The following is a 13,355-nucleotide window of genomic DNA, read 5'->3' on the forward strand; positions in this document are numbered from 1 at the left end:
GGGACAGGGCAGAGTAAAGTGCCGTAGAGATGGCATCCTCTGTGCTCCTGTTCTGATGGTAGGCAAATTGGAAGGGGTCCAGTGAAGGTGATAAGCAGGTCTTATGTTGGGCCAGGACCAGCCTCTCGAAGCACTTCATTATGATGGGGTTGAGTGCAACTGGACGGAAGTCATTAAGGCTTGTTGCAGTGGAGTGTTTTGGCACCGGCACAATGGAGGTGGTTATAAAGCACGCGGGGACAGCTTCCTGGGCTATTGACAGATTGAATATGTCAGTCCAAACCTCAGTCAACTGCACAGCACAGGCCCTGAGTACGCATCCAGGGATACCATCAGGACCAGCAGCCTTACGTGCATTAGTCCTGCTCAGTGCCACACACACATCGGTGGTGGAGAGTGTGAGGGACTGGTGATCTGCAGAGACCACAGCCTTGATGGCCACCTCTTTGTTGTCCCTATCAAAGCGACCATGGTTCAGCTCATCAAGCAAGGAGGTGTCAGTGACAGGGGGGGTGGAGTTAGTAGTTTTGTAGTCTGTGATGGCCTGGATGCCTTGCCACATGCGTTGTTCTTGAAGTGATCCTCAATCCTTAGCTTGTGGTTGTGCTTGGCCTTTTTGATGCCCCTTTTCAGGTTAGCCCTGGATGAGTTATAGGCTTGAGCATCACCTGATCTGAATGCGGTGTCTCGTGCCTTCAGCAGGAGTCTGACCTCACTGTTCATTAAGGCTGTCAAAATTGCTCAAAAATGACGTTCGAATATTCCCTCTAAAAAAACACATAATATTCGAACTAGGGATGTCCCGATCAGGTTTTTTTGCCCTCGAGTCTGAGTCCGAGTCATTTGATTTTGAGTATCTACCGATACCGAGTCCCGATCCGATACTTCTATAATATATAAAAAAAGAATAAAGAAGAGCGAAAAAACAGATCCAGGATGTTCCTTATTTTTTATTTAATTCACCTTATTTTAACATTCAACAACTCTGTTAACAAACAGAGCACTTCTGTTACATATCTCACAGTTTTCTATGGCAATGTTGTTGTCATCAACTTTATAATACCTCCAGACCGCAGATATACTCGCGCTTTCCGCTTCAAGCTGCTTCCGTGTTCTACTTTGCCGGCATTTAACCAATAGCGTCTCTGCAACAAAGTGATGTCATGCCGCACGCGTTGCTGTTTCTGTGTGGAGTCAAAAGGGTCTAACTCTGTGCCACCGCATAACTATAGATGTGTTAAAAAATAATGAGAAAATATATACATATATATCTGAGTCCTGATCGGTAACGTCCGATTCCGATCGAGTCTGAAACCACGTGATCGGATCTGGACATCCCTAATTCGAACTATTCGAACATCTGGTTGCACATGTGCATTTTGTCAATGATGCGCATTTTGTCAATGACGCGCATTACGTCAATAACAGGACAAATTAATACAAAGAGACATAACTACTTGTATAGGGAGTTTCTTTAAGTTTAAACATATTTGACAAAGTATTACCTACACAAAAACAAGTAAATCAAATGATGGCCAAGACCGCAGACCTCACGCTCGCTCGCTTGCTCACTCGAGCACTTTCTCTCTCTCGCCCTCACGCTCTCTGAGCAATGTGCGGCTGTGTGCATAACGGTTTAAAATGAACAATAAACACATTTTGAGTGCTGATCAAGAGTTTTGTGCAAGCAATTTAAGGTTGTGACTATTGTCCCAAATATAGCAGGCTTCATTCAGTGATTGTACCGACCAAAATCCAAAGTACTTCCAGACATGGCTTTTTAGATTTTGGGGGGTTAAAATCGCTTTCTCTGATGCGGTCAAGTTGGGCTCTGCACTTTCTGCCATCTTCCATGCAAGACAAGTCAACTTTCAGCAGTGACGCTGTGCCAGACAGTGCGACTCCTGTGACCTGTCCCTGAACCCTCAGGCAGGAGAGTTTTTTTCCACTTTTTTTTTTTTTAATTCGAATATTAATTTTCACCTTCGAAATTCGTTTTTTAAAAACTATTCGAATATATATTCGAATTTAGAATATTCGTTGACAGTCCTACTGTTCATCCATGGCACAACTTACCCAATAAACATCTTGTGAATAAGCTATATAAAGTAAAAGCAAGACCATAATGAGTAAGCATAATAGTTGGGAATTTTCCTCACAGGAGGAAATAGCTGGTTTATGTTTAATGATTATCTCATGCTTCCTGTGATTTTGCAGTAGTATAAACGTAATGCATGTCTAATCCATCGCCGATTGGATAGCTGACCATACACTCCCACAAAACTGTATGTATAAAAAGAGGAATCACTGGTGGTTATTTTTATCAAGAGGGCACTTCATGAAAAGAACTTCTTGGTCTCAGAAACAGGTAAGAGAGATGCTTTATTAAAGACAAGTTTAATATCAGTTGTTATAATGCCATGGTAATTGTGATGCCAGTATTTAAAGTAGTTTTTTTAAGGTTCATCTAGTGACAGTGGCTAATCAGTACTGAGAATGGTTATTATTACTCTCTGCCCATCAGAATTGTTTTGCTTTCCAGAGTGAAAATGGTGAATTATAAAGTGACCGTTTCCACTGGCAATCTCGCCAATGCCGGCACTTTTAACAGAGCCCGCATTAAGCTTGTGGGAACAGATGGGGAGAGCAAACGCAAGGCTTCATCATATACCAGACGAGGAACAGTAAGTAATTGGCCTCTAAATGTCTAACCCGCTGCCTCAGGATTAGGGCCACATGTGAAAACTGTATTTGAGTTCTGAGTGTAGAGTCAGAATTCTAAGAAAAAAGTCAGAATTCAGACTTTTTTTTTTTTTACACACAATCTGAGAAAAAGTCAGACTTCTGACTAAACTCAGAATTCAAATACATTTTTCACCTGTGGCCCTAATCCTCTTCTGTATATACTGTATGAGAGGCACATTCTATATCAATTTAGAGAAGCTAATGTGTGATGATACAGCTCAGTTCTAAATACCCTTTATCTTCATTTTAAACTATTTCTGTCATTACTCCAGGTGTCTAGTTTTACTGTGTCTTGCCCTGTGTCCATTGGAAAGCTGGTCCTGATAGAGCTGGACAAACCACGTCTCCTTTTTGAAGACCTTTGGTTTCCTGCCAAGATTGAAGTGAAATCTCCTGAGGAAGACACCTACAATTTTCCCATCTATCGTTGGATCAATGACAGCAAGGTGCACCGTTTCAGAGAGGGAACAGGTTTGCAGAAGTTAGCTTGTGTGACATACTGGGAATGATATTCACAGATCCAAACTTCCGGGATCAATTACTCTTCAGCGAAATGTTATTAAATCACAAACGACATCGCTTTCTTATGGTAGTAAGGTAGACAACGAGCTACAACCTCATTTCCATCAAAACGAGCCGTCCTCCAACCTGGACAAATAGCATTGGTCTCTATGAGCAGCTAACAACACAAAGAAAGATACAACAAATATATTCAATAGCTAGTTATGTCTCTAAAATTATGTCAAAAATGGGTCTACTGCTAGTTAGACTACACCACTGAATAATTTGGTGGAATATTTATTGCAAAAATATTGAATATTTTAATTATTACATACTGTAGTGGCTCCAAACTTACTTCAGACATAACTGGTCTCCTGCTGGTTGTACTACAACACTTACCTTTAATAGGATAATCTGTGAATATCTTTCCAACTTTACCGAAGTGTCCGACATCCTGGCTGTTCACTGACCATACTATATACTATACTATATACATCAATAATTTTAAACCTTGTCATTCTTTCTTCAAGCTCTGACAGTCTTTCAAGACAAACATCATCTTGGCATTGAAAGTAGGGAGCAGGATCTGGTTCAGCAAAAGAAAGACTATTGGTGAGAGCTCAGAGCTTAAACACATTAATAAATTAATCATATATAATGATAAATTAACCCCCATATGACATTGTTACACCTGCCAAAGGTACAACATATATTGCAAAATTGTAACATTGAATATGTGTCAAGTATATTATGCTTGCACTCTAAATTAAAATTGCACACACTGGGATCTAGACTGTCAAAAGTTCATCACCTGCTTTTCTCCCTTTTTTTCACAGCTGGGAAGTGTATGCAGAGGGAATACCCCACTGCATGAAGGCAGAGTGCTTTTTTTCTCTGCCTTCTAAGGACCGTTTCTCCTTTACCAAGGACATAGAGCTCATCTCCACTCTAGCGAAAGAGTAAACTCCTAAATTCTGTTTTATCTATCTATCTATCTGCTTTAAAGCCTCATATAAATGTACCAGGGGCGATTCTAGGGTCAGAGCTTTAGGGGTGCTGAGCACCCAATGAGCCCCACTGCCAACAAAAATATGTCTATTGAAAAATAACTTTATCATTTTAACATTGGTTCAACTAACTCCAACATCCAGATTGTTTTTCTTTTTTTTGAGACCTTTTCAGAGCACCAGCTTAATTGTGAGAGTTCACACAGACAGCCCCCTGTAACAAACACAAAACCTTCTTCACTCAGCTGGTTTTCCTGACCGTTAACTCCATGTGCCGAGAGAAAGAGAGAGAGAGAGAGAGAGAGAGAGAGGGGGAGAGAGAGAGAGAGAGAGAGAGAGAGAGAGAGAGAGAGAGAGAGGGGGAGAGAGAGAGAGAGGGGGAGAGAGAGAGAGAGAGAGAGAGAGAGATATATGCTATGAGTTCAGGAGTTAAAACTGGTTCAGGTTAAATCCTCTGTGTGTGAGGAATGAATAAATACAGCAAAAGAAAAACATTAAACTTTCTTTTATTGTCTAGTTTGATAGTCAGCCACAACTGAAAAATAACAGATATAAATCTAGGAATGAATAACAATTCATTTAAAAAGCCACAGTGAGTGTTTTCACACATAGGCCTACTGGTAGTATACAGTGATATGTTTGTTTTTTCACTCTGGTCCAAACGCCAGGGCCAGAGTGATAGAGAAAGACTATGGCTCTGGCCAGGGCTTCATGTTTCCATGACGACTGACCAGAAAAGACGCACGTGATGTGCGTTGCTATGGTACTGATAAACAAACCTGCTAATGCTAATTGGTTAGCTAGCAACAGACACCGAACTATTGACATTATACCGCTATATCACATTTAACCGACGTGACATGTCAACGTCCTGGGCAACTTTTCTCCACGCAGCAGCCTTTCTGTTTATATCTGTATAAGAGAGGTCAGAGAGAATCGGACATTCAGACACTTATCACTCGTTCTAGTCTCTCTGCCTTTTCAACGGTGTAGTACAACGTCCGCTGGGGCGTATTGCGTATTACGGAGCGGATTTCAACTGCCAGTGTGAAGGCGGCGTTATTATAGGTGTACACGTGATTCAGGTACTCACCGATATGGTTTGTGAGACACAGCTTTGGAGCAACTTAGTTGATTCACAACACTACATAACGGGTTCTCACTCTGCGTGTGTTTCGCGCTGGATGACGGTCGTGCTGAGCGGTGCAGGTACAGAGGAGAAGTAGAAGAAGAGAAGAGGATGATACCATTTGCTAAGCGGGGATGTTTTCATTTTCATCCTTAACACATACATTTTAAACCACAAACTACGGAGTATGTTTTGGACATTATTTAACCTTGTCAAAGACGAACAAAAATGTTAGAATAACAACATTTCTTACTCCAAGTTTTAGGGGTGCTGAGCTCCTTTTTAGGGGTGCTTCAGCACCCCTAAAAAGGGGCTAGCCTCGTCCTTGAAATGTACCATTTGCTCTTATTTTCTAGGTTTGTTGAGCTGCAACTGAAGAGACTGTCTAATTCCAAAAAGAACTGGCCTGATATTGATGCTATCAAGGGGGTGTTCTGTTGCAAACGAACTGACATATCAGGTATAGTAATTTATTGGAATACTTAATACTGTATACACGATGATGATAATTTAATACCATTATCAATAATAATAATAATAATAATAATAATAATAATAATAATAATAATAATAATAATAATAATACTTATTATTGTAACTTTTATTTATAGCACCTTTAAAACTAAGTAAAAAGTGTTTTGCAGGGCACCTGGCTAGCTGACCTGGTAGAGTGCGCGCCTATATACAGAGGCTGACCTGTGGTTCATTCCTTCTCTCTCTCCCCTTTCAAATCTAAGCTGTCCTATCAAAAATTAAGGCCTAAAAAAGAAAAGAAAATAAAGTGCTTTGCAAAAAAAAAAAAAAATTATAAAAGTAAATTATAACTGCTCTGCCGCAATGGGCCAAGCATTTTGGATGGAGAAGAGGAGAAAAATGGCATATAAAGGAAGATTCTGTCAAGTGCCAAACAGAGACATTCCTGCTCATCTTTATGAGTATCTCCAAGGAACAGGCCTATGGGTTGGTGATTGGTGCATAGGCAATTTGAACTCCAAACCTCTCGCTCTGAAAACCAGTACCAACCTGGTTGAGCTACATCTCCTCTAAGAAACCTATGTCTCCAATCCGCAAAGCATAATGCCAGAGTACACAGATGCATGTTAATCTAGGACACAAACTAATGAGCTGATCATTTTAGACAGGTGTGTTGATGCTCAGAAACATCTCAAATATGCAGGGAACATGTACCAACCACAATGGCTGATTAAGTATAGGATGATCACCTTGTAACTCCTGGGGATTGAAGTCACTATCTTTGGGTTTGAAGGAAGGTGCTGATCTCAGTAAGCTATTGTCCAGGTGACAGTACCTCTAGCTATTGGGGCTATATTTTATTGAGTCAGCTTGGGTTGACTCAATAGCCTGGGTTGGGTTGACTGATTGGTAATCTGAATCAGGTGTGTTAATGCAGACACATTTAAAATATGCAGGTCAGTTGTCTACAGCACAATGCCTGATTAGATACATGTATGATCATCTTGCAACACCAGGGGCTCTAACTCAGGCCCTTTGACACCCTAGGCTGGTGCTGAAAATGCAGAATTTTAAACTACTAAATACTACTAATAAAATTCATTTCTCACTAGAAAATCCTGAGAATTTGTTTACTTCGTTAAGACTACATAGAGATGCCTGTAGTTTTCACAAAGATCAATAAATGACAAACTGATGTTTAAAATTCTATTTTGCATTGGCTGCAATGGCGTAGATGAGGACACATCAACACTATATAGATGATTTGTTGCGAATTTTTAAAGTTTAGGATTTTAGATGGCTGCTGTAGCACCACCATTAGGACTATTAGCATACAAATTGGATTGATTAAGTTTGGCACAGGACTGTCAAGTTGTGTCACGCCATGTGTAGTGTTACAAGTGTAGCATACTTTGAGTTGTATGTTAGGCAAGTACAGGTAAGCCTATAGGAGCACCTCAGTGGCTTGTAGGTTGTTGTTTTTTAGTCAAGTAAATCCCTTATAGGGGGTCTGTAGATCAAAACACATACAATTTAATTCAGTGTCCAATCATGTCTTTGACACTGCATTCTTTGTAACACATTGTTTGCCGTTTTCCAGTTTCACATGCAGAGTGCAGTTAACCTTAGAACAGTGGCAGAGTAAGATTTTTTAGACCAGAGTTTGAAATTTAATTAAGTATAACTCTGTTCTTTTTCAAGACTATGTCCAGGAACATTGGAAGGAGGATGCGTTTTTTGGCTACCAGTATCTAAATGGTACTAACCCCATGTTGATCCGACGTTGTTCAGCTCTGCCTGATAACTTTCCTGTCACTGACGACATGGTCTTCCCCCGTGGTCAGGGTAGCTTGAGAAATGAAATGAAGGTGATTATCTTGACCTTTATTCAAAAGATTCATGTTTATTTAGTGTATGAAATATACGCACACTATATGCATGTGAAACAAAAAATTTCTCATCCTCACTAAAATTTGAAACAGAAAGGCAACATATTCCTGTGTGACTACAAGCTTTTGGATGGAGTGAAAGCAAACACCATCAATGAAAAACAGCAGTACTTGATGGCTCCACTCGTCCTGCTCCACAAAACACCTGATGATAAACTGATGCCAATTGCTATCCAGGTGAGATTACTCAAATACCAGACTGATCTCACAAAGTGGCGTATGTATGACACGTCAATTTGTATGCCGTTTTTGAGTGTTATCAAGATGCATTATCGTTTTTTAGCGTGTTTATCAACGCCGTTTGGTCTCCATTGACCTACGTTACATGTGAATTATCGACGTAGCGAGTAGTATGAAAGGATGGAGGTTGGTTGGGGAAAACACAGGACTTTCACCCAGAAGAGCTGGGATTGCGTCCTGCGTGTGGTGTTTATCAACTGTTTTTTTTTTGTTTTTTTTAATAATGCCTTTCCCAATGTTCTTTTCCTAAACCCAACCATTTATTGTTTTCTTAAGCATGTGACGTTGGTCACTGTCGTGTTTTTGTCGTTTTTTAGTGTTACTAAAGCCATCCCCAATGTTCTTTCCCTAAACCCAACCTTTTTTTTTTTTGTTACACGCGTGTGACGTTGTTCTCGCGATAGCACAGCATGTTCTCACGATAACACGCCACGTGGCGACGCCAGTATCTAGATGGCAGCTATGAAGTCTCTTTACTAGGAGAGGTAGTTTATTTCATCCTGCCTGAGGGAGGGTTGGGTGCAGAGATGTTCACAAGTCATTTTTTGGAAGTCCAAGTCGATTGTCAAGTCTTTGAGCTCGAGTCCAAGTCAAGTCTCAAGTCTTTGAGCTTGAGTCCAAGTCAAGTCTCAAGTCTTTGAGCTTGAGTCCAAGTCAAGTCTCAAGTCTTTGAGCTTGAGTCCAAGTCAAGTCTCAAGTCTTTGAGCTTGAGTCCAAGTCAAGTCTCAAGTCTTTGAGCTCGAGTCCAAGTCAAGTCTCAAGTCTTTGAGCTTGAGTCCAAGTCAAGTCTCAAGTCTTTGAGGGGCAAGTCCAAGTCAAGTCTCAAGTCTTTTGCCACGAGTCCAAGTCAAGTCTCAAGTCTCTGGCCATCTGATCTGTCCCTAACACTGTATTGTTAAATCTTATGAATTCAAAGCATGTCCTGTAGCTACCATCCATACAGTACAGTATCAAAATCAGTTGTAGGATAACTTTATGGGGTCTACTGCAATGTAATCTGAAGAAACACAAATTAAGAACTCTGTTACAATTACAAAACTGTATTTTTCAACATTTTGGTATCTGCACCAAATAATACATGTTTGTCTGTGTTACTAACTGGCTGTAAAGCCCAACCTCATCATGCATTACATTATTCAGTGTTCAAAGTTTGAGGGAAACATCTGTATTGAAAGTTAATACACCAACCATGGTCAAACATGTGAGAACTGATACTTTCTGTATTGCTATTTAACAACAACCTGGTGAAATATTAACTCTAGGTCTGTCACATCATATGGATACAACTATAAAGATACAATTTGCTTGTTCCCAGAATTAGCACAACACTTTGGTTAGCTTGTTACCTGTGACAATATACGCTAACCTTAATGTCGCTTTCACATTAGCAAGTGACTGACCTATTTGGGTGCGTTTTGAGATGCCTGATGAAGTTCAACGATGTTGATCCGGCATCATTTATCTTGGTGCCACACACCTTGCATGTTACGAAGTTATTGAAAGCAAAACTAATGACAAAAGGCACAATTCCGGGGGGATGTCGCCATAGTCAATTAATTTTTTGATATGCAAGTGTGCTCACATAGGCATAGCGCCTGCGTTACGTTGCACATTATGGCAAAGGGCAGGGGACATGCAGCTCGTCCCCAACGTAAATGCGCCAATAAAAGAAAATAGAAATACATGAATGAATTTAGATTTAAAAAGCAATAATTGATTGAAAACAGGTTGTTGACAAGTCTCGAAGCTCAAGTCCGAGTCAAGTCTGAAGTCTTTCGGGTCGAGTCGCAAGTCAAGTCTGAAGTCAGCTGTTTGTGGAACTTAAGTGCGACTTGAGTCCGAGTCTCACACTTGAGTCCCCATCTCTGGTTGGGTGATATATTGAACTTGGATTCAATGAAAATATTAATTTCCCCGTCAGAAATCAACTTATTTTCTGACTGAAAAGCAGATAAAACCTATAGTAAATAGGCAGACCCCTCGGGCAGACGATACAGGACAATTCAGTCACGCACAACAAGACGAAAAAACAGGGGTCTTCCCCCAAGCTGTTAAGACTCATGAACATGGCCTGAATCACATCCCCCTTCCTTCTCCTGCAGCTGAAGCAGACTCCAGCAGATGACAACCCCATCTTCTTTCCTACTGATTCTGAGTATGACTGGTTGATGGCCAAGATTTTTGTGAGAAGTGCAGATTTTAGTGAGCATCAACTCAATGTTCACCTGCTGCGCACTCATCTACTGGCTGAAGTGTTTGCAGTGTCACTGCTGCGCAACATGCCCATGGTGCATCCACTGTACAAGGTAACTGAAGGGATAATACTAAACTTACTGTAGTTGTAGTTCTATCAACTACCAAACTAGTTTATGAATCGTAATGTTTGGTATATCATTCTGCTTAATATAGAAGCATCAACATTTCTGACTTTGTTACATGTAATAATGTTCCTAACAGAGTTCCCTCTTTTCCTCAGCTCCTCATACCTCACACCCGCGACACTCTTGAAATCAACTTCTTTGCGCGACATTTTCTTATATCTAAGAATGGAATTTACCCAAAGGTACAAAGCGACCAACATGCTCAGAAGACCATTAGCTAAACAATATATATTTTTTAATATCATAAACAGTATTTGACTCCTTTCTAGATTGCAGCTTCTGGTAGAGAGGGTATGATGACAATCCTGAAGAGATCACTGTCCTCAATGACCTACAGCTCCCTCTGCATACCAGATGACATTGCTGAGCGTGGTGTGGAGGCTCTGCCGAACTTCTACTACAGGGATGATGGACTCAAGCTTTGGGATATCATCCAAAGGTAGTACGGCCCGGGTGTTCTGGTATAGTAACGGGAGTAAGGACAGGACAAAGGTCAACAAAGGTTGAAGGTCACCATCCATCAATTTTTGACATATGTCTTGTTAACATCTGTCTTTCTGGTAGAATACAATTTAATCCTCATTTAAATTGTCTTACAAAAGAGTGTCTCATTCATAGAAATGAAATGGTTAGAAAGAACAGTTTGCCCTTGTTATTGGACTAGTACAAAACAAAATGCCGATTGTTGTTAGTTGTCATGGTGACAAGACACGTCAGTGAGGCCGTAAAGTGTTTTGCGGTGTAATGGGAGGAGACAGGCCGGCATAGCTCGGGACACATTCTCCGGAGCGCCGGGGAGTGAAGACGAGGTACAGTTAGACCCAGCAGCAGCGGGTCAGCGGACCATATTAAGAACCAGTCCACTGTTCAGCTAATTTTCTGTAACCAAGGCAGCACGAAAGCACAGTGGAACCAGCCAGCCAGCTGATGGCTGGCTAGTTAGCTAGCTTGCTTGCTAACTCTGCCATGCCCCAATACCACACCGGTCAAAGAAAACAATCCAAACAAAGTTGTCACTCACCTGGCGATAGCAATGTGTTTTCCTACGCAGTGTGGAAAAAACATTAAGTTGTTAAATTTGACTCATTTAGCGGCTGGCTCTCTATGCTTTGTTACTTTACTACTCCACTACTAATTTGGCTATACGGCAAAACCTCACCTTTGCAACTTTCCGCAAGTCGATTTTTATGGAAGTTAGTCCTTCACTCAATCGCCGCCACTCTGACCATTCGACTGGATATACCCTTTCTATCCATTTTATTTCTATGGTCTCACAACTGCAGTGTGTATATAAAATGTATAATTCAACTAGGAATGTGTTTTACATTTTACTTATCCATGGTTCTCAAAGGTTTGTGCAGGGAGTGCTCAGCTACTACTACAAGAATGACACTGAGGTCCAGACAGACTCCGAACTGCAGAAGTGGATTTCGGACATTTTTGAACATGGATTCCTTTCCCAAGCAGGCACAGGTAAACTTTAATGAAAAGTTGAATCTTAATCATTATTAATGTGTACATAAATGTACCATTATATTATCGTAATGCAAACACAAATTAAACTGTAGTCATGCAGTTTATACTTTCTACAAACTTCTCAGGAATTCCAAAGAGCTTTACCACCTTGTCTGAGTTGGTCAAGTTTGTCACCATGGTGATCTTCACTTGCTCAGGACAGCACTCAGCTGTTAATACTGGACAGGTGAAGCATTTTACTTTACTGGGATGATCAATTATAATGTTGCTATTTTTGTGGAATGGGTTTATTTGGTGTTGCAGTTTTTTTCTGAACTAGAGAAAGAGACATAAACATACAGAGTCTACAGCCATGCTAACAGGTCTGTGAGGCTGCACTTAGGCACAGTGATGCTTTGAGCTAAATGCAACAAATGCTAAAATACTCACAATGACAACGCTAACGTGCTGACTTTTAGTATTTCTAATGGTTACCAAGATCACAATCTTAGTTCACCATGTTAACATGCAAACATTTGGTAGTTAGCACAAAACACAAAGAACAGCTGAGGCTGATAGGAAGGTTTTTAGTTATTCCAAACTAAAGGACAAATAAAATTGTGATCTGATGATGGCATTGGGTGAAAGGTCAGAGGATCACCAAAGTGATCCCAGTTCATCCTGAAGTCAACAAGAATGTCTGAACTAGATTTAATCACAATCTAGCAAATAATAAAGTTTTAAAGTTGAAAACCACAAAAGTTAACCTCATGATGGTCAGGGGATCACCAAAGTCATTAGGATGCATCCTCTGGGGACCATGAAGGTCCAATAGTTGTTGGAATAATTCAGTGTGGACCAAAGTAGTGGACCGACTGACACAGCATGGCTTCAAAGAGTATTAAGCAGTCATCTGTCAATCATTCATTCATTGCAGTATGACTATGGTGGCTGGATGCCCAACACTCCCTCCACCATGCAACTTCCTCCACCAACGACGAAGGGGACAACAAGCGAGGCCAGGATGCTGCAGACATTGCCTAACAAGGGCACAACAGCTAAGACAATGGCCGCCTTGTGGCTACTTAGCAAGGAGCCCTCTGACTTTGTAGGTGCCCAAAACCTCATGAAAATTACATAAATCACATTCATGTATTCATTAGAACAAAATACCCTGCTAAAAAACTGCTTACTTCCTACAACTTTACATAATATTGACAATAGTGTATTTGATTTACATTTAAATGTTTAAAAAAATATTTTTTTATGTATTGATCAGGTCCCTCTTGGCCAATACCCAGAGGACCATTTCAGTGAAAGAATCCCCTGTGGCCTGATAAAGGTTTTTAAAGGAGAGCTTGAAGTGTTAAGTGCGGTCATCAACATCAGAAACCAGAACCTGGATGTCCCATACACATACATGGATCCAATGAAGGTAGAAAACAGTGTGGCCCTTTGAATATTAAGTGTGACC

At 40.6% G+C, this 13,355-nt stretch overlaps 1 protein-coding gene across 1 annotated transcript; it reads left to right on the top strand.

Moving 5' to 3' along the window:
* Positions 1–5,437: 5,437 nt before the first annotated feature.
* Positions 5,438–13,355, top strand: LOC116034395 (hydroperoxide isomerase ALOXE3-like). The gene is made up of 11 exons (XM_036000606.1): positions 5,438–5,475; positions 5,739–5,842; positions 7,558–7,724; positions 7,839–7,982; positions 10,148–10,351; positions 10,522–10,608; positions 10,696–10,865; positions 11,778–11,899; positions 12,028–12,128; positions 12,819–12,989; positions 13,161–13,355. Exons 1-11 carry the CDS (start codon positions 5,438–5,440, stop codon positions 13,338–13,340), a joined length of 1,488 nt encoding a protein of 495 aa, XP_035856499.1. The 3' UTR covers positions 13,341–13,355.

This window comes from Sander lucioperca, chromosome 4, assembly GCF_008315115.2.
Source record: "Sander lucioperca isolate FBNREF2018 chromosome 4, SLUC_FBN_1.2, whole genome shotgun sequence".
NCBI classification, from domain to species: domain Eukaryota; kingdom Metazoa; phylum Chordata; class Actinopteri; order Perciformes; family Percidae; genus Sander; species Sander lucioperca.